Source organism: Myxine glutinosa, chromosome 3, assembly GCF_964187855.1.
Source record: "Myxine glutinosa chromosome 3, kmMyxGlut1.1, whole genome shotgun sequence".
Taxonomy (NCBI): domain Eukaryota; kingdom Metazoa; phylum Chordata; class Myxini; order Myxiniformes; family Myxinidae; genus Myxine; species Myxine glutinosa.
Window position 1 is genome coordinate 190,791,289 of NC_136263.1, and position 26,085 is coordinate 190,817,373.

General features: G+C 44.6%; 1 protein-coding gene across 1 annotated transcript in view; it reads left to right on the forward strand.

The window, feature by feature from the left end:
- GRIN1 (glutamate ionotropic receptor NMDA type subunit 1) overlaps window positions 1-26,085 on the forward strand; it is a 95,027-nt gene that overhangs the window by 42,567 nt on the left and 26,375 nt on the right. Inside the window, exons 11-14 of the mRNA XM_068109619.2 lie at window positions 6,941-7,068; window positions 12,943-13,107; window positions 18,884-19,002; window positions 20,837-20,949. Coding sequence (XP_067965720.2) covers window positions 6,941-7,068; window positions 12,943-13,107; window positions 18,884-19,002; window positions 20,837-20,949 — 525 coding nt within the window. The remainder of the gene's footprint in view (window positions 1-6,940; window positions 7,069-12,942; window positions 13,108-18,883; window positions 19,003-20,836; window positions 20,950-26,085) is intronic.

Genomic DNA, 26,085 nt, shown 5'->3' on the forward strand with positions numbered 1-26,085 from the left:
GTGAAGGTGAGCAGAAAGTCTTGATTTTGGCAGTTTAACCATAAGAGGGTTGCAGGCAGATCTTGTGCAACCTGTAGGAATATTTGGGGGACAGAGCCCAGAGAGGGCTGGGGGGGTAAGGCCAGAGAGGAGTCGGTAGAAGACGGAAAGACCACCAACCTGCCTGCGGTGAGTGAGTGAAAGGCCCTTGGAGTTAGCTTCATCGCGGGAGATTCCAATGATTCTGAACGCTTTGGTTTCAACAGCGTGAAGACGTGCTAGGTGTGAGGCAGGAGCACCAGACCAGAGGGCAGAGCAGTATTCCATAGAGCTGCGGATGAAAGCCTTGTATGTGGTGAGGAGCTCAGGTGTGCCAAGGAAGGACTTCGCACGACGGAGGATGCCCAGTCGGCGACTGGCTTTGGAGGCCAGATTTGAAATGTGGTTTTCCCAGGAAAATCATTGCAAATAGTGAGACCCAAAAGCTTGAGTGACAGAACTTCTTGGAGAGGATTATTCACAAAGTGGATGGGAGGGTTTTCCAGTCGGTCTTTTCGGAGAGACATCGTAAGAGTGTGAGATTTATCAGGATTGAAAGACATGTTCCATTTGTTTGCCCAGTCTGTGATTTTGTCCAGGTCTGCAGAGAGTGAGGAGGCTGCAGACTGCCGATCTGAGGGATGAGGAATGGAGCGACAGAGAGTAGAGTCGTCAGCAAAGAGATAGAGAGGATTTTCAAGAGAGTCAGAGAGATCATTGATGAAGACCAGAAAAAGCACAGGGCCCAGAACACTACCTTGGGGAACTCCAGCCTGAACAGGAAGAGGAGATGAGAGAAACCCATTCAGGGCCACACGTTGACTACGACCAGAGAGGAAGTCCGCCAGCCATGCGTGGCGATTTCCATGGATACCAAAGGAGGAGAGTTTGGTGAGCAGAGCAGGGTGCCAGACCGTATCGAAGGCACGTGAAATGTCAAGGGAGACAGCTCTAATTTCCTGTTTGGCGTTGAGGACCTCCCTCCATCCATTGTTGAGAAAGCAGAAGCAGTATGTCCAGAGTAGAGTGACCAGGTCTGAAACCAAATTGATGATCCGAGATCAAGCCATTGGAGAAGAGGAAAGATTTCATATCTGAAGCAATGATGGATTCCATGACTTTGCTGATAATTGGGAGAAGGCTGATTGGTCTGTAGTTGCTGGGATCTGTTTTTGCACCTTTTTTGTGCAAAGCGGTGATGTTGGCTGATTTCCAAGCAGATGGCAGATGACCTTGAGCAAAAGAGAGGGTGAAGAGAACAGAAAGAGGGAGTGAAAGAGCGGAAGACGTTGGTTAACGTTGGTTAAAATCCCATCATTGGTTCACAAGTTATCGCAGTAACAGGATTTTTACCTAACATGACCTCTGCCTTTGACCTTTGACCTTGTTACCCCAAAATCTAATCAGTTCATCATTACATCATTACACATACCTGTACCACGTTTCACTTGGATCCCTTCAGCCAGTCTGAAGTTTTCGCAATAACGAAAACCTATCACGGACAGGCAGTTGGACAGACAGCTGGACGGACAACCTGGAAATAAGTAATGTAATAACAGTAATAACAGTAATAAAGTAACGGAAACAAACAGCTGCAAACATGGATATGATCAGGCTGTCGCAGGTGTGGGAAGATAAACAAAGCACAGATAAAACAAAAGAGCAATGCGACTGTGTCGCCAATATGCCTCCGCATAGTCCGACAACGGGTAGATGCCCTCGTTCACTGTCCTAAAAATAAACAAGTTTGATTTAAATCCCTTCAGCTGTTTTCAAGTATCACATTTTCACCAGCCATGACAGGTTTCACATCGATCAGTGAAGCGGTTTCAGAGAAGGGATTTTTAAAAATATCGGCTTTCAAGCTGATATGGCTTACACCATGTGACATACAGTATGACCTTAAAAATTTACACTTTGCATATGTATGGGAAAGGGATCACGTTTGTGAAGTTTCGTGTTGATCGGATAAGGTTCGTTTTTCTATCCAAGATGGCTGCAAAACCACGTGACCTATGACATCATCATTTTCAAACTATATGCAACAATGGTGTTAGATGGTATTTGTAAAATTTCGCATCGATAGGGTAAGCGTTTGCAGAGATATAATTATTTAATATTTTCCTTCGATCCAATATGGCTGCCATACCATGTGACAAATTAAGTTTTCGTGACCATCTTTTAATCGCCATGCCTAGTCAATGACACACGTGAAGTTTTGAGTCGATCAATTTGGTGGTTTAGGAGAAGGTGTCTTTTTAAGGTTTTAGGTTAAATCCAATATGGCTGCCAAATCATGTGACCTATGATGTCATAAATTTAATATTTCAATACAAATGAGTCATAGATCATGTGCATGCAATTTCAGATTTTTAGGATAATGAATTCGATTAAAACATTTTTGGCTCTTATACCACTTCACCTATGATGTCATCATTATCATGGTTTTTCTCCCCATTGGGAGTACGTGACAATGTGCCAAGTTTCAAATTTTTCCATTCAGCGGTTTCCGAGAAAATATTTTCAATTATTTGTGTTTAATCTAAGATGGTTGCCATACCACGTGACTTATGACGTGAAAATTATCATAAAAACATTCTGCATGGATGTCACTCCTGCCCTGAAATTTTTGTCTCAATTGGACATGTGGTTGCTGTAAAAAACGAGGTTTAGCCCGTATGGACAGACAGAAGGACGGACATATGGACGGACGTATGGAAGGACGGACGGACAACCCAAAAACATAATGCCTCCGGCCATCCTTGGGGGCGGAGGCATAAAAATATCAAAAGAGGTGAAAACTAGAACAACACTCGGTAGAGCACATACCTCCACCAAGCTGAACAGTTTATGTTTTGTATATAGTGATAGGCCCAATCTGGATCATGACCTGAACCGAAATCTAATCGGCTTGTTTTTATCGCCTAACCAACTCATCCACCACGTTTTGTTATAAGTCGTGCATAACTTTTTAAAATATCATGCTACGTATCGTTTTTGGCCCTATCACTCAATGGTGAAGAATCACTTAGAAATTAAAAATTTATCGTTTCCGAATCCGTATTCAGATCTTCACCAAAATGGAATCTATTTGTCCTTGTCACGCACAGAACCTCTCCATTAAGTTTTGCCCAAATCAGTAACCGGGAAGATACCGTTTTGAGACATCGTGCTATAATATATCGGTTTTTAGCCGTATCACTCAATGATGAAGAATCACTTAAAATATTGTTACGTTTGTGGTGGTAGAGGATGGAATGCCATAGTGGAGGCAGGATCGTATAGGTGTAGCATGGACCATGGACGCATAGGAAACATCTCGATGTACGAGTATTAAGTAGGGAAACTGGAGCTTAAGTTGTTTACGTGTCTTCACACGAGGGGTGAAACTATGGTAATTAGATTGGGGTTAAGATTAAGCCTAGGTCACAAATAGGCGGATTTGTCGGCGACTACTGGCGACTGAAAAAATCGCCACCACCCGCCGACAATCGTAATGAAACCGTAATGGACGGTCGCCTGTAGTCATGGTTATCCTCCCCAGGTCGGCTGCAGTCGGCAAGAGCCGCAAAGGGGCCAAATATATTTTTAAATGTTTAAAAACGGCGCGCTCAGTCGCAATCGAAAAAAATCCGCCATGCTGTCGTGATGGAACCGCCATGCTGTCTTCGGTATCCGTAATAAGAGCGTAAAGCCTAGGTCACACATAGGCGGATTTGTCGGCGACTACTGGCGACTGAAAAAATCGCCACCACCCGCCGACAATCGTAATGAAACCGTAATGGACGGTCGCCTGTAGTCGTGGTTATCCTCCCCAGGTCGCCTGCAGTCGGCAAGAGCCGCAAAGGGGCAAAATAATTTTTAAAATGTTTAAAAACGGCGCGCTCAGTCGCAATCGAAAAAAATCCGCCATGCTGTCGCGATGGAACCGCCATGCTGTCGTCGGTATCCGTAATAAGACCGTAAAGCGGCCGCAACCCAGTCGCTCATAGTCTTCCGCAATCGCCCCAGCAGCTAGCACGGCAGAGATGCGAATGCCATACGGCCTTCCTGCGGCATCTTCCCGACTACGGGCCGACACTGTTGCGGCTGCATATCGAGTACAGAAGAACTGCCACGTCTCCCCTGCGGCTATGGGAGACTGACGACGACAGCAGTAGGACTAGTGGTGGCCGAGTTACGGCCATTGGCGACAGAGATACGACTGCCTGGCGACTGCATTACGACATACCACGATTCCATGGCAAGACAGGATGGTGTGAGGGTCTCCGTGGAGTGAGGTCCTGTGGTGCCGACAAGGATATGGCTTTATTGTTTGGACTTGGGACTTTTGGGAACTTTATTTTTGGGACTTTGGTCCTTTGGAAACTTTATTTATGGGACTTGGGACCAGTGGAAATAATTTGTTGGACTTTATTTCCATTCTCTCTCCCTGCAGAAAAGTTTGATTATTACATTACAATGATACATCTTTATTAACTTTCTTATTGTACATCAAACATCTTTATGCTTCATGTCATACATCATTGAAATGAATAAAGTGAAATGTAAAATAGAGAAATAAAGATTTAAAAAGTTGTGTGAATCGTCTCCAATCGCCGGCGGTCTTATTGCAGTCTTGCGGATGTCGGAGTAAACCGCCACCCAGCCCCAATGCAGTCGCCGCGATCCGCCATCGGTCGTAATCTAGCCGCCAGACTGTCGCCATGCTGCCGCCGTGCATCCGCAATGCAGTCGTCGTCGATCTTCAACAGTCGCCATCCCACTCGGGGCGTCGTCGCAATGCAGTCGCAATGTGGCCGCCTGCAGTCGCCATACTGCCGCCTGACCATATTTGACCACCCGAAATCGCCAGTAGTCGCCGAAAAATCTTGATCGCCGGCAGTCGCCAGTAGTCGCCAAAATATCCGCCTATGTGTGACCTAGGCTTTAGTTCTCCCCCAGTATGTGATTGCCCTCGGTGGTTTTTCCCTATGTTTTTACAATTATAACAAGGCCGGCAATAAAAACCCTCGTACAACAACAACAATAACAACAACCGTCCATTAACCAACCATAACCGGCATAATTGCCGACAGAAGCCCGAACATTCTCGATCGCCAACTATACCCCACCTCGAAAGGTTCGCAACCGGCAGGCCATGCCCCGAGCTTCGTCATTGGTCGTGGAGACATGGGGTGATTCGACAGAGCTCGGGCATTGGACAGAGTGTGACGTCAGAGCAGGAAAGGTTCGAGCAGGAGAGAGGAAGAAGAGTCTCTCTCTGGGTCTTTTGCCTCTCCCGGTCGCTTTCGTCTCTGGCTTCGGCTGCTTCTGGCTGGTGTGCGCTTGTGAGGAGACTTTTCGGAGCTGTTGTGCGAACTTTTGCAACGTTGGAGGAGGGGGTGTTGTTGGACCGTGGTGCTTTTCGGGGGAGGTGAAGCCACGTTGGGCTTGGTGGTGGAAGCGAGAAAGGGCCATTTGACTGCTTGCTCACGCCTGGGCATGTTTGGCGCCATTGTCGGAGCGTTTCCCGCGTGGGTGGCCGCTCGTGCTGCGGCGGCCATCAAGCTCCCAAGCGCATTTTGGACCAGAGCTGAGTACCGGCCGACTCAACAAAACAATGTATTTTATTTTCATTATCTTTCCCCTTGTCTGTTTTCGTGACTGAGTGGGGACGTCTCAAATTAGGATTTAGTTTTACCTTACCTTTCATTTTCCCCTCTTTAATTTATTTTCATTAAATTATTGTGTGGCATTTCATTTGTTGTGTCGTGTTTCTTTGTTCATGGGTTCGGGAATCAACCTGTGTGCTTCGTCCAGGCAAGCACCTCGCTGCCTTTCCGTCCCGCGCGCGCCAAAAAGTACCGCCAAGATTTCGGCCATTCGCCTCAGAAATTAAGGACCGTCTGGCTATCCATCCAAGGCTGGTGTTCATCGGCTACGGACTTGACAATATTCTCTGATCCAGATCCGGAATCGAATCTTCACCAAAATTGAATCACTTCTTCCTTGTCACACACACAAACTGTCCACCAAGTTTCATCAGAATTATTCGACAACTTTTTGTGATATCCTGCTCTTATATAGTTTTCGCCCCATCTCTCAATGGTGAAGAATCACTTTAAAAAATTCTCGTATCCAGATCTGGATCCGGATCTTCACCCAAATCTAATTATTTCGGCCTTGTTACATACCCAACCTCTCCACCAAATTTCGTCCAAATCTGTCCACAACTTTTTGAGATATTCTCTGCCCAGACACACGGACAGGCGTGAATACATAACCTCCATCTACCTTTGGTGGTGGAGGTAATGAGTATGGCGGTGGCAACAGAAGAAGCCGAGAAAGTTGTATTTGTAGGTTCCGGTTTAGATTTATGGGGATTGGGAATCATCATAGGGAGAGGGATAAGTACGGTTGTGTTTACTTCCTGAGAGTGTTTTCATTGAAATCCGTGAATCCGTTCTCATGTTAACAAAAGGCGATTCCTGGGAGACCCTGCCCACCGTGTGGGGATAACCAGCGTCGCAGGTTGGCATTTTCAGTTTCACCAGGTGTGCCCATGACTTTCCATGATATTTCTATAACCGACGATGTAATAGGGAGTTTTAGTTAAATAATCACGACGTTCTGTGAAGCCTTGATATCTAACCCGTATCGACATTATAACGAAACAACGTTAACCGGGACGACGTTAAGTGGGGACACCCTGGAGTTTTGCTATGTAATGAACTGCTGCTTATTGCTGAAGGTGTGGTTTAGGTTAAGGAGGCGGGGCTTAGTTGGTCAGTTGGAATGGTTCTGAGTGTGGTTTGTACGAGATATTAAGCTCTCAAACTCACCACATTTTGTTACTCGATACAGATAATGTCTCGTACTTCATAATGGTTATATTTTACAATGTGGTTGCTGAACCCTACGTGTTTTATCTCACCTGCAGGTGAACCGATCGTGCCCCAGTGTTGTTATGGCTTTTGTGTCGACCTCTTGATAAAGCTTTCCAGAACGCTGAACTTTACCTACACCGTACACCTGGTTCAAGATGGAAAATTTGGCACCCAGGAGAGGGTAGGTAATAGTTATCTTGTATTTAAATTAAATATTATCATAGAGTGCATAGAGAAGTCTTCCGTTCCGTTGAACTTGGGGCCGACTCAGAAGAAGACCTTTGTTAGTCGAAAGCTTGTCGAATTAAAGATCGAAGCCCTGAAGCTACGTCCGCGTCTTATTCAATCTCCCGATTATATATATATATATATATATATATATATATATATATATATATATATATATATGTTGTTGTGTGGAGGGGCAACCACCTGATAACCACATTAGAAGTGGTCAACGACCACACTGAAGGCCACCTCCAAGGATAGAACCACTTACTGACGATTCGATGTCGAACGGTTAACGTTGGTCTGTGCTTCGGTCCAGGCTGGCACCACACCGGTTATAAATCAGAATCGCTTTACTTTTAATCCTCCAGGTACGTCGATCAAACCCAAATGTTGGCGCAGCAAAAATGGCGGGATCGCGAGGCTTACAAAGAATCCCCAGGCAGTTTGCAGAACTCATATGTGTTGGCACTGCAAGCGGGGGCAGACAGCAGACCAAAGAGTCACAGCAAGGCAACAATGAGTGGAGTGTGGGGCTGTCCCAATCATTACAGCTGCTAGAGTCCAAGAGCTTGCTGGATGCCAGAGAGCAGACGAAGGGCGAGCATGCGCTTTTATCACCAGCCCTCTCTTCCCTGCCGACAGATGGAATTGGACCAATCACCCCGTCCTTGTCAAAACCAGCCATTCTCCGACCTCCGACACCCGCCCATAATTTACCCTCCATCACCAATTTCTCGCCATCGCGGTCTCTCCGCCCCCGGTGCAGCAGACCTGTCACCGACCCAGGAATTTAGTGAATCATGGACCGGAAAGAGGTCAAGACCTGCCTCCTACACGCTGATGAACAGCTGGGCGAGCCATATGCCCCTCCCCCTCACCACCACCCCATCTCGCCCTCTCCCCAGTAGGTGGGAGGGATATGTATGTACCGCCCTCTACACTTACCTGGCCTTGCCCAGTTCACGGAAGGCGAACAGAGGGACAAGACTTCTTACCCATCTTCTATTTCTATTGAAATTAGATAATGCTGACCCCTCACGGCAAAACGCAGGCACCTTATCCTGAACACATACACCTATTGCAGTGTTCAAAATGTTCTAAGTATCTACACATAAATGGTGTTGAAGGCCTTAAATTAACGACTACCTACTACCTCACAAATGTTCACAATATATACAGTACTGTATATTGGAAATACAGGTAACCAACCACTAATCCAGGATCCTAAAATCCGGTTTACCTGAAAACCGCCAATTTTTCAAGCCGAAACTATAATTTCGAGATAAAAACGAATCATTCGTAATGTGGGGATACTGGGAATCCAGACACTCAGTCGGCAAATGTTCACGAACCCAATAGCTCGATCACTTCTTCTAATTTCACCTTGGTTTAAATAGCCTTCCATTGTTTCTTAGGTACGGAAGCACAAGTATCACTTGTTGATACCCTCACCAGTCATGGTTTCAAAGAATGCGCAAGATATTACACGCCAGGTTTAGTTGTGGTTTCGATATGCCCACACTGCGGCCAGTATCCCGGGGCCCATCTCAGACTAGTTCAGTCATCCACTGGGCGGTGTTGCGCAGCAAGGTAACAGCCCTAATATAACAGGTTGATAACAAAAAGGTGCGCTATATCAAAAATGGTCCTAAATTCATCAGCAGCTACATAACGAAAACGCGTAAAAGGAAAGCGCGTTATGCGAGGAATTACTGTACGGCACTGATGTTGGCTGACTGCGTTTTCCCTCACCATTTTATGTTTGCAGGATCAATTAGTACAGTGTTGTACTGTATATAATCCAATAAACAAGAAAGAGTGTTGTGAAATCAAACTCAGACCTCTGGCAATAATTGAGGCTTTATCGAACTATTTCTCAAAGACAATCCTACAACACAAGAATACAATAATTATTAGTCCCATATGAAGGCAACCAGAGCATACATCTCATTATAATTCCTTGCAAGCAAGCGTTTACATACCTGGTACATCTCAATAGTATACCGCACAGGGATACAGTGTGTCACCTCCCGCGCACCGAAAGGACACAGTTTATATAAGCTCCCTCAAGGTCATTCCTTTTCAGCGGATAGTGCTTGAGACAATACAACCTATGTCATCACAAAGAGCAATCGGAGATTGCAGACCCTCACCAGGACGTGTTTGAATTTTGTGTGCTGTTTATTAGCTGCTGTGTTTGTGTGGTTTATTGATGACAAAGATTTATGTTCAATCCAATATGGCTGCCGAACCACAGGACCAATGATGTCATTGATTTAACTAGTGAGATACCTGTGCGACGCACGGGTGGGAGGCCAGAAGCAAACAGGCAATGCAGATACAGCGAATGCTAAAGCATGAAACCAATAAATTCCACACTCCTGTAGCACCCTCAGTCGCACGTCAGAAATGGACAGCAAGTTCGTGAAGGACTTCCATGAAAAACGTACCCATTCGCAAACAAACGGTTACGTTCATGTTTTGAAACATCGATTGTGGGTCCGTGGCGAATCTGCATATGGCGATCCGCGAAGTTCACGTTCAGAAAGTAGAAACCATCACGGCATGTCGTCATTTAGTTGAACTCGATATCTCTTTTTTCATTCCAAACAACATAACTCCAATCACAACTTAATCACAAAATAAACTTCTAACAACATTGTTAATGTTTCCTTCATTGTAAAAACTACCAAGTCAACAGTTAAAAGGATTTTGTGCCGATAGGTGTTACGGCCTTGGCAAGGTCGATGGAGACAGCGATCTGTTAGTGTATACACCGCCCAAATAGCTATGTGGAATGCTCTCATGTAGAGATTAAACACACATCGTTTGAACTTTGGTCGAGGTCATTATTTACTTTTAATGATGTTTATATACGAATCAAAAAGAAGATAATTGGTTTTGGGTCATCCTTTCCGCATATCTCGTGGGATTGTGAGTTGGAGAGACGACCGTGATGGCGGAGAGGGGGTTGGCATTCTCTCAAGCAGGGATTCAACCCATGTCCTTATAAAAGGTCTTTGTCCGAGGTCACCGAGTCCGATCGGTGCAGCCGTGCAGTGATCGGTGCAGACGTTTGTGCGGTACCCGCGAAAATAACGTTATGCGGGAGTCCAAACCTGAAATTGGAAAAACAATATAAAGAGTGTTTCCCTAAAGAATGCCTTTTTTCCCGAAACGAATCGCGTGCTCACACATACCACAATCTGAACGTACAAGTGATTATATTTTATTAGTTGTAGCAAGTCTCAACAACCCGTGCGCTGCGAGGTGAAAAGTCTCCAAAAAATCTCAATTCTTTTTCTTTTTTTCTCATTTTTTAAAGATATGATCGAAAAACTCGTCGCTCAAAGGATCGCCTGTGTCGCATTTGGAATTGCACGCAAGCTTTTTGCAGACACTCTCAGACCCGTTAAGGCTGCACAGCGTTGGCTTTGTTTTGCATTATTTTCACAGCGTTGGCTTTGGGCGATGGCCTGGAAATTCGTCAGACCTCAATCCAGCGGAGAACCTTGGAGCCATTATGAAAGAGCGAGTTGAAGACAGCTTGTTGGATATTTCGGAGAGCAAACAGTGTTCCCGTGACCGTTTAATGGATATAATCAACGAGGTCTTGGAAGGAATGAAAGGTGATACTGACCTCTTTTGCAATTTGTTGAGGTCGTTTCGAACGCAATTGAATCTTGTGAAAGCCGCTGGCGGAAAATCGATTAAAAATTATTAAAGGCTGAGGTGTGCATCCGGTCGGGAAAAAAGGCATTCTTTAGGGAAACACCCTTTACCCTATTTTACTCCAGGAGATCCCAGGATTACCCACCCAAAATATCATTGCGATCGGTTCAGCCATTTTTGCGGTACCTTCGAATGGACAGACAGACAGACAGACAGACAGACGGATGGGCGGACGGACATTTGGTGAATCATAGTAAGATTCTCCCATACAATTTTTGTGTAGATCATGCACAATTAATTTCAAACTCATCGGATCAATTGGTTACCTGTGGATATATATATATATACAGTGGTACCTCGGCTTACGAGTGCCCCAACGTACGAGTTTTTCGGGATACGAGCCGTCGCTCGGGCGGTTTGTTGCTTTGGGATACGAGCCGAGATCCGATGTACGAGCTCAAAAAATTTATTTTTTTGAATTTTCCGGTTGTGGCTTCCGGTTCCGGTCACGTGGTTATCTTGCCGTGAAAGCATCTCTGCTTGGATATAAAACACGCAATCGTCGAAATACATGAGCGAGGAATCTCCTTGCTCCAGCCGGTGACGTCATCGGCGGGGATCCCCGCCTCCAGAGTGGCTGGTCACGTGACCGCCAAAGCGTGTCGCGCGTGCGGGTATAATGAGCTACACCTGTGGATCACGTGACCACGGAAGCACGCCTCGCTTGAGAGGCATGGCTTTCGGTTTGCGTTTTGCTTTATAAGGCGCGATAAATGGGCTTTTGAGTGTTAGCGGTTCATGGCGTTGACGGTTCATGGCGGTTCATGACGGTTCATGACGGTTCATGACGGTTCATGACGGTTCATGACGGTTCATGACGGTTCATGACGGTTCATGGCGTTGACGGTCAAAAACCCATTACATCAATTTTACCAGGCACTGTACAGTAAGTACAGTGGACACCAAATGCACGGTGGAAGGCTAGAAGTAGAAGATCGTCCAAGACAAGTGAGAATAAGCCATACTTTGGAGATGACGTCATTCGCTGGTCCGATAACCAAAGATGTGGTATAAAAAACCAGGTGAGCTAACAATGCAGCAATGAAGGAATTCGGCCAAGGCACCGGCACACAACGACCTACCTACATCGAAAGACTCAATGCCAATGGTGACAGAAGCCAAGACGGCCGGCTTAAACACCGCCGAAAGACCACGGTGTACCAACTTACGATGCAGAACATCTTGCACTTAATATGATGACAACAGGTGCCATCCTCTGACGTACCATTACAGGTACAGGTACAGTACACGTGAGCACAGAGCAAAAGTTCACTGAAACCGAGATTAAGAAAAAAGAAAAAACACCTCGTGGTCCGTGCTCGATATCCGAGTTTCAATCTTTTCAAACACATGATGCTCTCGGTCACGGTATCTCCTGCGAGCTGCTTCTCCTTCAACCACACAAACAACAACTTCTCCATATCTTCATGGATAGAGGTCCGGAGCTTTGAAATAATCGTAACGCCCTTGGCTGGCGTTATAGCCTTTATGGACTCCTTCTGCTTCAAAATCGTACATATCGTAGAAGGAGTACGATCGTACTGCCTCGCCAAGTCGACAACACGCACACCTCACCTGGCATGCTCTTCTCCTCTGCTTAATAAAACCAGTTTATTTCTTTACATTCTCTTGTATTATGTACAGTATATACGAGGTCGTGCTTGTTTATACATTATTTGTTATTTATAAAGTACATTTTTGTTATTTAAAAGCACCTAACAAAAAAAATTGGTGTTTTTTTTTTTAGGCTGGAACGGATTAATAGCATTTCAATGCATTTGAATGGGAAAATTTGCTTTGACTTACGAGCGATTTGGCTTACGAGCTCCGTCACGGAACGGATTAAACTCGTAAGCCGAGGTACCACTGTATATCTTTTTTTTTCAAAATGTTGGCGTGTCATTGACTATCATGATTATTTCACCTGTAGAACTGTTTGAACCCCACTCTTTTACTTATTTTGATGTGGAAGTGTTTCTCTTACTTATTTTCTTAGGTGTGGTGACCTGCACACATTGAACGGAATACTCTGCCAATGGCAAGATGTGCTGTACCAAAGTGAGGATTTTATATTTTATGTCTGTGTGTGCAGGTGAACAACAGCAATAAGAAAGAGTGGAATGGCATGATGGGGGAGTTGTTGACGGGCCTGGCGGACATGGTGGTTGCGCCTCTTACAATAAACAACGAGCGTGCTCAGTACATCGAGTTTTCTAAACCATTTAAATACCAAGGCATCACCATCCTCATCAAGAAGGTACCCATTCTATATTGCTTTCAGAACTCGAGGTTTACTGAACAGAACACACGAGCTTACGTTTACCGAGTGTGTTTTCAATTTCAGTGAATATTTGGTTTTGCTTGAATTCCAAATACATATCTCCTTAAAGTATTTGGCTGTCTCTGAGTAAAGGTGAGATGGAGGATGAGAGGGAGATAGATTGAGAGATGAATATATATTCAGCGTAAAAACGTGTTCGATTGTCAGAAGCTTATCACGCATCACTTTCTTTTAAACATGTAAAACACTGTCTATGATGGTGCCATATTACTGTTTACCAATATATATATATATTGATTTTCATCATGGGGAGAATGATGTAACGACCATACACAAATTATAAATTGGCTTTTTAAAATCTGGACCCAGATTTATTTAACACAAGCAAAAGTACCCGGCATTGCCGGGTAACAATGAGTCGCTTCCTGACGGGAATATGAAGAGAGGTGGGAGGAGGGGGAGGTGGGGGAGGGGAGAGGGGAGGAGGGAGGGGGAGGTGAAGGGAAGGGCAGGGGGAGGAGAGAGAGGGAAGGGAGAGGGGGATGGAGGGGAGGATGGACGGGAGGGTTAGTATATCACACAAAAATGTTAGTCAATAAAAACATGGGTACATAATAACAAAAAGCGAGCTCTGTCTACTGTAGCGCCATGGCTTGCAAAAGCAGCCTGAATAACGTTCACCAAGTGGTAGTTATTCATATTCAAAAAGGGGGTTATACAACAACAACAACAACAACAACAACAACATGCATTTTAAGGCCATTTTCCCTGCTAGAGCGGGGGTTAGCCTTGTGGTCCCAATGACAATCTTCTCCATTTTGCCCTATTTTCTGCATCTCTCCTTGTTAACCCCCTTGCCCGCATTTCTTCTTCCACCATCTTTAGCCAAGTCTTTCTCGGTCTTCCCCGTCCTCTACTTCCTTCTACATTCATTTCCATCACTCTTCTCAACCAGTCAGTTTCATCCTTCCTCAACACATGACCAAACCATCTCAACCTGTTCCTCTTCACAGCATCAATCACAGGCTCTATTCCCATCATCTTTCGCAATTCATCATTTGTCTTCCTCTCTCTCAACGATACTCCGCACATCCACCGAACCATTCGCATTTCCACCCTTTCCAACCTTCGTTGCTGCTCTACGTTCATGACCCATGTCTCGCTCCCATAAATCATAACACTTCTCACACATGCAGCATACACCTTTCCCTTCAGTTTCAATGACACTCCCCTCCTCGTCAGCACGCCACTCAGTTCCCGAAACTTCTTCCATGCACATCTCATTCCAGCAACCGTTGCCGAGTCTGATCCAGCTTCTCCATACAGCATGTTTCCGAGGTAGCAAAATGTTTTCACACCTTCCAGCTTCACGCCGTCTCCAAGATCCAACTCAACATTTCCTCCATCTGCAGCTCCCTCTGTGCACACCTTACATTTGAATGTAGCTGCCACACTGGTTAATGACCCTCTCAGACCGCTACATTTTTGATGAACCCACTCAGCGCACATTGTACATTGAATGGAGTTCACTCTGACACCCTTCCTGCACACAGCACACGGCCACTTCCCAGTTCTTTCCACCTCACCACATGCTTTACCACTTGCCATCACCTTCGTCTTTCCTATATTCACCTTCAGACCTTTTGTCTCCATACATTCCTTCCACTTGTTCATCTTTTCCTTCAGTCCATCCATACTTTCCGCAATCAACACCAGATCATCTGCACACAACAACTCGCACGGTAAACCCTCCTTTACGTTCTGAGCCAGCACCTCCATCACAGCTACAAATAGTAGTGGACTTAGTACCGACCCCTGATGCACTCCCACCTTCACCTCAAACTCACCACTGTTCCCGTCCTTCGTCCTTACAGCTGTGCACGCTCTTTTGTACATTGCCTTCACTACTCTGATCAACCATCCCTCCACTTCTAACTTCCTCAATACCCATGTCAATACTTCGCATGGAACCCTATCGAATGCTTTCTCCAGATCAACAAACCCAAGAAACAACTTCTTCCTCTTCTCCATGTACTTCTCCTGCAACTGCCTCACAATAAAGAGCGCGTCTGTCGTTCCTCTTCCTGGCATAAATCCAAACTGCATTTCGTCGATCTTCACCTTCTTCCTTATCCTTTCGAATACCTTCATTCCATGCTCCAATAACTTTATCGCTCGGTACGAGCCACACTCGGGTCACCTTTCCCCTTGTATAGAGGGACGAGGGTACTCAGTTCCCAATCCACTGGAATGCGGCCTTCTTTCACCACCAGATTACAGATCTCTGTCATTCTCTTCACACCCCAACTTCCTGCTGCCTTCAACATATCTCCCACAACTCCCGTCGGCCCTCCCGCTTTTCTACTCTTCATTGCTTTTATCGCTTCCTCAACTTCCTTCTCAGTTATCTTCTCTGCCGATCCTAAAACTGGGTTACTCTCGATGTTGCCATCCCATTCATTCTCTGTATTCAACAGCATTTCCATATATCTTTTCCATCTTCCTTTAATTCCATCTGGGTCCACAACGATTTGTCCCACTTCATCCTTCAAGCAACTCACCCCCATCACATCACCCCTCTCTTTCGCTATCTGCTTTGCAATCCTGAATACCCCTCTCTGACCCTCTTCCGAATCCAAGCGTTCTCCGAACATTTTCCTACATGCCTCCTGCGCCTTTGCTAGCTCTTTCTTTGCAGCCTTCTTGGCTGCCTTATAACTTTCATGCTCTGCTTTTTCTGCTCCCGTACCCTTCGCCTTCTGCCACTCCTTGAACTTCTTCCTCTTCTCGTCAATACTCTTTCCAACTTCATCATCCCACCACCATGTTTCCGAGTGCCTCGGTGGTCCTTTTGTCCATCCACATACCTCACCAACGGCTCCCAACAGACTATCTTTCATTGACATCCAACCACGTTCAAGCTCAACCACATCATCCTCTACCCTACTCAGCCTCTCTTTTAATGCCTCCCTTACTGTCACCTCTTTCAACCTCCACACCTTCATTCTCGGTTGGTGCTTCACCCGCCGAGCTCTCCTTGCACCTTTCACCCTTATGTCGCAGACAACCAAGTGGTGCTGTGAAACAGCCTCCTCCCCCGGGATCACCTTTGTGTCCCGGAGGTGCCCCCTATCTCGCCTACGCACCATCAGGTAGTCAACGGTTGTCGTCGACCCACCTGACGTGTATGTAACAAGCTTATTATCCCCTTTCTGGAACTGAGTATTACAAATCAACAAATCAGCTCCATCAGCAAACTCCAAAATCCTTTCACCTTCTCCTTTTCTCACACCATATCCGTAACCCCCATGAACTCCCTCAAAACCGTCCATACTCCATCCCACATGTCCATTTAGGTCTCCTCCTACCACAACAACTTCCTCATCTTTCACGTTTTCCATCAGTTTCTCTATCGCACACCAGAACTTGTCCTTCTCTTCATCGCTCCGACCAACCTGCGGAGCATATCCCGAGATGACGTTCACCAAGAGCTTTCCAATAATCATTGTCACCATCATCAACCTATCACTCACTCTAGTCACACTCACCACACTGTCTACAAACTCCTCAGAAAACAGGACACCAACACCATTCACGCCCTCCGGGCACCCTTGCCACACAAACTTGTATTTCTGTCCCTGCCTACCCTTCACCATTCTCACACCACTTCCCTTCCATCTCGTCTCTTGCACACAACATATGTCCACTCTTCTTCTGACCAATACTTCCACCACTTCTCCTGATCTCCCTGTCATTGTCCCTACATTCCATGTCCCAAACCTCAGAAACCGATCTCCACTTCGGGCTGTACCCTGCCCATATGTAGTTGTAATTGTCATGGTTCTCTTTTTGAGGCAATGTTTTTATGGCCGGATGCCCTTCCTGACGCCAACCCTCTTTGTCGCCTCGTACGACACGCAGGGATAAGGTGTACCTATTCTAACCAGGGTACACACCGGGTTATAACACACCCAAACTTCCCCGGCCTTGTGACTAATTAATTAAGTACACAGGTATTTCTGACTTCATTTGTAGAGCCCTCGCCTGGCGGCTTAAGCACTCCAATAAAATGGGTGACTAAAGAACAGCTGGCTTGGCAAGCAATAGCAAGCTGATTGCTTCTGGTTGAAATGGCCGAGGAATTTTAAAAACAGATCGCAGGTACATTGGAGTGACACTCTATACCATGGACATATGAATTAAGTTAAAATTATTAAATTAAATTTTTAAAAACTAGCCCCAGAAGGAGAATGACAGCCTCACTTAAATAAATGAATACATACACTTAGTTATAAAAATCGTGAGATATGGTAAATTTTGTCAGATTAAACTCCAGATTTGGCCATTTATTTAGACAACAGGATCCAATCCTCATATCCGAATCCAGATTTTGATGATAATCGATCGTGTTTCCAAGGCAAGGCACATTTGAATAGGCCGAAACAAAATGGTGGCTTAAGAACCCAGCGAGTGGCAGTGCGCTGACCAATATGGCAGGCCGCCTTATTGGTAAGGCTTTTTCGTGTTTTTTCTTTTGAGCACCTCGTTAATCATCTTCAAAAAGGATGTTATAACACACCCAAACACCCAGTTTTCGTCAATGCAATCTGTTGGAGGTCCAGGTGTATGCGTACAAAATTTGGGGCCGCTAGGTTTCATGGTTTTGGAGTTATGGAGGAGACAGGCAGACAGACGGATGGACGGATGGACACTGCCTTTTATTACTATGGATAACTTTGTGCAGAATTAATGCATGGTAAAACGAGAAAGCATCCCAAAATGTAAAGGCCATTTGCGTGTCCTTTGCACTCAAACTTAACAATGAAAACAAAAGCTCCAATTTATTAATTTTAGAAATAAAGTTTTATATAAAATAAATCTAAATAATTCTAATTATAAATAATTTTATATAAATAATTACTTAATAAATAATTATGATCAATTAATTATTTAAAAATAATAATTAATTTAAAAAATAAAAAATAAAGTAAAAGTTTTTTAAAGTATAATTTATTAATTAGTGTTCCTTCTCAAGATGCAAGTGGACAAAATAAAGAAGCATGGAAGTGATTATAAATAAATAAAAGCCCGGCTGTCTGCATGGTGGATGGGCTAATAAGGGATACGTGTTCTTACTGTTACTGCCTTTTGACATTTTGACACAATTATTACCTCCGCCACCAAAGGTGGATGGAGGTTATGTTTTCACCCCTGTCTGTATCTCTGGTTGTCTGTCTGTGAACAAAATATCTCAAAAAGTTGTGGACGGATTCAGACTAAATTTGGCAGAAAATTATTCCTATTTGGTGAAGATCCGGATTCTTATCAGGCTGGTAGAATTTTTTAAGTGATTACATTGGGAGATGGGGCCAAAAACGATACATAGCAGGATATCTCAAAAAGTTGTGGACGGATGATTTTGATTAAATGTGATTTGTATTGTGATTTTCTGGTCTACTCTGAGATACAAAATGTAAACCGTTCACCTGGTGGAGGTATGCTCTCTACTGAGTGCCGTTCTAGTTATTTATTGTTCTCATTATTCTCATAATAAAAGTTTGTTGAAAATTTGATGACAAACGCTCAAATATGGTCAAAAAAGTTATGGCCTGGAAACACACGATCCTGTGATCACTTGTGTGATGAATAAGGAATGAGGTGTTATATATCAAAATGATTGGTGTGTGTGTGTGTGTGTGTGTGTGTGTGTGTGTGTGTGTGTGTGTGTGTGTGTGTGTGTGTGTGTGTACAGGAAATTCCACGCAGCACCCTGGACTCGTTCATGCAGCCGTTTCAGAGCACGCTGTGGCTCCTTGTTGGACTGTCTGTACACGTGGTAGCTGTCATGTTGTACCTTCTTGACCGATTCAGGTGACTTTACACATCTTAGGTCTCCACTCTCCACTCTACTTTTAAGATTTGTTCACCCAACTATTCTGTGGTATAACTAGTCCATTACTAAATCCCAAGATTTTTTTATCCGTATGAAATGTTTCACCTTCAGGATTGGCAGGATAGCGTCCAGATGTATGCATGCTCACCTTCGAGTTGTCTAGCCTGGATTCTAACCTCAAAAGAAGGAGAGAGAGTATTACAAACCTTTATTGATTTAGGGTGGAAAATAAATATCTGCAGATAAACAGCAACTTGCAAATTGAATAAGAAATTGAATTATACAATGATCATGACTATTTTAATGAATCGCGATACTGAGAATCATCAATAATATTATCACGATAGTGAGAAATATATTGGTGTCAATCACTGCCAGGATACGTGCTGTGTGTTATCGCAATGCAAATACACTAAATCCAGGACAAATTGGAATTGGCAAATCCATTTGAGGAAATTTAGAGGTCTGCCCCATAAAGGCTCCGAAAGACTTACGAGGACAAAATTATTGGAAGGACAAAATTATTGCAAGTCCAAGGATATTATGCATTTTAGAAAGCTCTTACACTCTCCATTCAACAATGTCGTCAGACCTTTTGGGCGTTTGCATGATAAGGCACTTTCTGCCTCCCCCTGCCCCTCCTGGAAAAAGCTCCCTGTGCCCTTCTGGCCCCCCTTTCCCTCCTGTCAAAAGGCAGGATGGGCAATTGTCTCCCTGTGCCCCCCTGCCTCCCCTGGCAAAAGGCAGGAGGGGAAATTGCCTCCCTGTTTCTCCCTACTTTGGGGGATACCCCATAGAGGCTGGGTGGTGTATAATTCACTGTCATGGGACCAATGGGACTATTGACGATATGGGTGTGGCGTGCGCTCGGTTATTGGAGCCACTCCACTTTAAGAGGATCGAGCGGAAGTGATGGGGGATATAAAGAGAGGAGTTCCTGTCGGGTTCTTAAGTCTTTGCTAAATAAAGGAGCCTTGAACAATTCAAGAAGTTTTTAGCCTTTCGTTGCCTGCAACTCCTACACGATGCCCTTTTCCCTCCTGGAAAAAGGCAGGATGGGTAATTGTCTCCCTGTGCCCCCTTACCCCTCCTGGCAAAAGGCAGGATGGGCAATTGTCTCCCTGTTCCCCCTTGCCCCTCCTGGCAAAAGGCAGGAGGAGGAATTGCCTCCCTGTTCCTCCCTAGCCCCTTTCCCTCCTGGCCAAAGGCAGGATGGGCAATTGTCTCCCTCTGCTCCCCTGCCCCTCCTGGGAAGAGGCAGGAGGGGCAATTTCCTCCCTGTGTCACCCCTCCTGCTATGGCACTTATGCACACACCCCAGCTCTTTCATTCACTTTGGTTGAACACCCCTTTAAATCTTCCATCTTTAAACCAGATTGTTGTCTGATCCAAAGGTAAGCAGTTGTCGCATTGCCTTGATTTTGCTGAACCGGTGGTCTCTTTTGGTGGCCCCCACAGAGCATTTTGCTCATATTACTGCAATTTGAGGTTAAAATCCCATACCCTACATTGTTTTGTCTTCTGTAAATTAGCTCTTGTTCTAATAATTGTAAAAAGTTCAGGTAATGTCTCCTGTTCAAGCTCCACTATGCCTTTGTGTGCCGGTAGACGACCAAATTCCCAATTGATAGCTTCACCCCCAGGTGGCACTACATTGAGTAGCGCAGCCATGTCCCCAAGAAATGAGGCAAAAACACAACCAGGTGCTGCATTCGTATGAATACCTAAACACTGTTCTCACCCAGGAGCACATGCTGCTTCTTGGTGTTTCCTTCTTGCTGTTCTGTACAGTGACGTGTGCTTGCCTCGCAGCCCCTTTGGTCGATTCAAGATGAACAATGAAGAGGAAGAGGAGGAACACCTTACGCTTTCTTCAGCAATGTGGTTCTCCTGGGGGACCTTGCTGAACTCTGGCATCGGAGAGGGTAAGGAAAACCAAGATAGTAAGTCATACTTTGAGCCTTCAGATGACTTGAGTCCGAGGATGGGCTGGCAGGATGGCCTAGAGGTACGCACACTCGTTCGTGTCTGAGCTGTGTAGCCTGGGCTTGAATCCCGACCCAGCTATAAACTGTCATCCCGGTGTTTCACAGGCAAGGTGATTCATCCATGTGTGTGCCATTCTTTGGCTGGACATTAAATGGGTGTCCCGTCTGCCAGCATTCGTTAGTGGACGTTAAAGATCCCACGATGTCCTTTGCGAAGTGTAGGTGAGATATCCCAGGAACCATCAACAAATTCCAAATTCCTTCCCTAACCAGCAGAGGGCATTGCATCAGCGGCACAGACTTGACTCCGAGGTAGTGCACCCATCTGCTATCATTAGCTCGTGGAACTTAAAGATCCTTCAGTGTCTTTTGCAAAGAGTAAGTGAGTTATCGGCACCAACCTGAACAAATAACAACTCCAGTCGAATGTCAGGCCTGGCCAGCCAGTTTCACAAGGAATCGCATGGAAATTTGATGCAGTAGGCCATTTGGTCCATCATGCTGCGCTACATGAAAACCAGATTAAATAAATCCGTCTAGCTAACGATGTCATTTCATTGGGGGGTTTGGGGAGGAGGAATGGGGATGAAAAAAGCGTGGCACGCTACAGGACATCACCAAGGTGTTAAAAACTGGGGGAAAATGTCTCAGGCCAAAGACCTTCCCATTTCGATCGCACAAGAAGGTGGGAATAATTGAGGCCATGAATGAAGTAATAGTTGTGGTAGCCTCCATTCATCCATTGCAAATTGAATTGTTAGGGTTAGGGTTGTTAGGGTTGTTGTTAGGGTTAGGGTTAGGGTTGTTAGGGTTAGGGTTGTTGTTAGGGTTAGGGTTAGGGTTAGGATTGTTGTTAGGGTTAGGGTTAGGGTTTTTAGGGGTAGGGTTCGGGTTGTTAGAGTTGTTGTTAGGGTTAGGGTTGTTGTTAGGGTTATGGTTAGGGTTGTTAGGGTTAGACAAAACCAAACAAACGCAACTTTTTTAGCCCCTCTTATCAATTGATGATGATATTTGCTCTGGGTGAGGAGGCACATTGTGAGGAATCCAAGAGAGAAAACGAGAATTAGAGGTCATCTGAATATTAAAGTCAGGAAAGGTGGACGTTTTGGACTTTGTTCCAAAAAAAAATCTAAAGACTTCTAAAGGTCATTTTCACTTTGACAAAAGGTATCCAAACTATTTACTCTTCCTGACCAAGAGTTCATTACCTCCGCCACAGAAGGTGGGCAGAGGTTATGTTTTCACCCCTGTCTGTTTGTTTGTTTGTTTGTCTGTGAGCAGGATGTCTCAAAAAGTTGTGGACCGATTTGGACGAAACTTGATGGACAGGTTGGGTGTGTGACACGGACGAATGAATTCGAGTTTGGTGAAGTTCTGAATCCAGATACGAGAGGTTTTAATTTTATTTTAAGTGATTCTTCACCATTGAGATATGGGACCAAACATGATATGTCGTATGATGTTTCAAGAGGTTGTGGACAGATTGTGACAAAACTTGGTGGATGGCTTGGTTAGGTTACAAGAAGAAGCGGATTAGATTTTGGTTCAGGTCCGAATCCAGATCCGGCCTATCAGTGGGATACAATACATAAATTGTTCAGCCTCACGGAGGTACGCGCTCTACCGAGTGTCGTTCTCGTTTTCACCTGTTTTGATGTTTTTTCTGTGATCTCTTTCTCTTCCCACGACTGGGACAGCCTGATCATATCCATGTTTGAAGCTCTTTGTTTTCGTTACTCATTGAATGATTCAATGATAGCTCGTGGGTGAGGTGTGGACTAGGTACTGGTTAAATTCTCAACAGTTTTCCTCCATTGTGATTTTTGTTGCTCTCCCAGTAATGTATGTTGAATCACCTGAATATTCTGATTTAAGACTCGACTCGACGTTTTTGAGACTCGACTTTTGTGTCTTTGCTCATTTACTTTCCAATTTGAAGGACATCCTGTATATCTTACTGTAATTCGCCAAATGTCTGTCTGTCCGTCTGTCTGTCTGTTCCCAGGTACCGTAAAAACGGCTGAACCGATCGCAACAAAATTTTGGGTGGGTAATCCTGGGACCCCTTGAAGTAAAATAGGCCATATTGTTTTTCCAATTTACCAGTTTTTCGAAACACGATGGAATAATATTTGCCGATATGAACAGTGATGTGGCTTTTATTGAAATTCTATAAACTAGCAAAGGTACCCGCCCTACGGGCGGGGCTTCAATTCTGAGGCCCACATGAAAAGGTAAAATATCAGAAATTGAAGGCTTTTTTTATTTTAAACGATTCATATAAACATCCGTTAAATCATATCACACGCAAATCATCAAAATCTAAACAGTATCTTACTATAATTCACCAAATGTCTCACAGAGATCGATACACTATGATCGTGATGATCGTGAATCGTAATCGATAATCGTGTTCACAATCGCTATGTCGTATGTACTCCCGACACGTGTTTCCTTCAGTTGAAATGGGTTAGAATTCTCTCAAGCAGGGATTCAACCCGTGTCCTTATTAAAGGTCTTTGTCCGGGGTCACCGAGTTCGATCGGTGCAGCCGTTTGTGCGGCACCCGGGAACACATACATCGTCACAATGAAAACATCGTCACAATGAACGTTATGCAAACGCGAATGTTATGCGGGAGTCCAAACCTGAGAATGCTGGAGACTAAAGCTGAAATTGGGAAAACTAAATAGCCTATTTTACTCCTGGAGATCCCAGGATTACCCACCCAAAATATCTTTGCGATCGGTTCGGCAGTTTTTACGGTACCTTCGAACGGACAGACAGACGGGCGGACATTTGGTGAATTATAGTAAGATACTGTTTAGATTTTGATGATTTGCGTGTGATATGATTTAACGGATGTTTATATAAATCGTTTAAAATAAAAAAAGCCTTCAATTTCTGATATTTTGGCTTTTCATTTGGGCCTCCAAATTGAAGCCCCGCCGGGAAGGTCAGGTACCGTTGCTCGTATATCAAAATTCAAGCTCGCTCACCCAAGTGTAAATAAACTGTGACGGTGCGTACATTTCACATCTAAAGTGGGAGAACGTATTCTGTAAGCACTCGAGGGCATAGAATGTACTACTCTACTTACCATTTTACCATGGCTGATGAAGCATGCCACCACCAAGACTTTGTATTGTAACATGTCCGGCCCCATCAAGGATGAGTGATCAGGCGGAATGGCATATGATAGGACAGGGGACCATGGAACAACAGCAACAATCCTGTGCTGATTTTTGCAGCAACACAAATAAGTGCAGCAACAATCCTGTGCTGAACACAAAGAAGTGGAGACAATAACAACAACAACAACAACAACACATAGAGAGTTCATAGAACATCCAAAAGTCTGGTGTTGGCTTAAGGTTGTTGTTGGTTGTTCTGGTTGTTAAGGTGGCTGGCTTGAGATCTTAGACTCCCGAGTTTGATTTAACACCAGGTGGGTTGACTCAGCCTAACTAACCCTAACCCTTCCGACGTCGGCAAAATGAGTATCAGATGACTGGTTATAGAGAGGCACAGCATCAGCGGCAGCCGTGCCCCCCCCCCAGAAAATTATGCAACGACAGGCTGCACACGAACCACCATGCAGTTTCAAGAAAAAAAGCACACGGGCAGAGTCTGCGAGCAGAAAATTTGATTGGTCGAGATGATGTAAAATGCCATAATATTTTGTCCAAGTACTGCTAAACGGAAGGTGTTTGAAATTGCCAAGAAGGCGATTTGCGTTCTTCAGTGTTCAAGTATATAATTCAATGGAAATAAAATAAAGATTTTAACGGTTTGAGGAAAAAAAAATTCTGGAAGTTTACCACCATTGATGCAGCATCTTTTACACCATCTTATTTAACATGTTAGATTAGTTATTCTAACATTCTAACAGATGGGAATTTAACATGTTAGATTATATTATAAATAATTAAATGATAATAATAATAATAAAATAATAACAGTAGTTCTCCTGTTTGGAATGATTTTCAATTTTGCTTGAATAAATGAACAGGATTATGACTAATTAATTGACATATGTGGGGGAGATTACACACCCAGACCAGGAATCAAACCCAGGTCCTCTGCTGAACCGTACCAGTGCTCTGCCTGCCATCTTAGCTATCTGGGCGACCCTGACCAAGCATGTAATTTTCCCACACTTTCCCGCAAGTGTATTTAGACGCCATAAGTAGTATTGTAACTATTTTGATGAAGTTTGGTGATTATGCTCGAAGAGGTCCGATTTCTGTCTGTCTACTTTTGTATCTCCCAGTCTCCGACTGGTAGAGGAAACCTGTACCAGTACCTGTACCAAACCTGTACCTGTACCAAACCTGTACCAAACCTGTACCAGGAAACCTGTACCAGTCTCCGACTGGTAGATACAAAAGCAGACAGACAGAAATCGTCATGTTATTTCTATAGATAACAAGGGCATTAGTGGGCAAAGGACAAATACATATTGTATATGGGATTTGAATTTGGGTTTCGAGTATCGTAATCCCGGTTTTTTTGGGGGGGGGGGGGGGGGGGGATTTGTATACAAGACCGAGGCTCTTGCAAGAGCTAACATTGATCAATAAAAAAGACAAACTGACACATAAAACATATGATAAAGGGAGCGGGAGCCAAGATGGAGAGCAGGGACATCGGGAGATCTGTGGGAGGGAGAGGGCTTGGGGGGAGTGTGCCATGGGAAGGGAGTGTGTCATTTTCTGTGTGTCATGGGAAGGGGGGGTGGGGGGGGGGGTGGGAGAGGTTAAATAAAAAAAAAACACGTGGACACTGCCAGGACTTCCAGGAAAGAAGTTGGTATTTCAAAAAAGTGGATCTGGGGTGAATTCATGGGGGTAGAAAAGATCAAGGTTTTGGATGGGGGAAGATAAGAGATGGTGGTGAAAAGCTGTTTTAAAGACCTGGAGGGAGGAGTGGGATTGAAGAGAGTGAGGGAGTTTGTTCCAGAGGCGGGAGAAAAGAGGAATGAAAGAGTGATGGTGACTAGAGATGCGATGTGAAGATTCAGATGGGAATGCGAAAAGGGCAAACTCGTATGCGGACATGTAGCATGTCTAC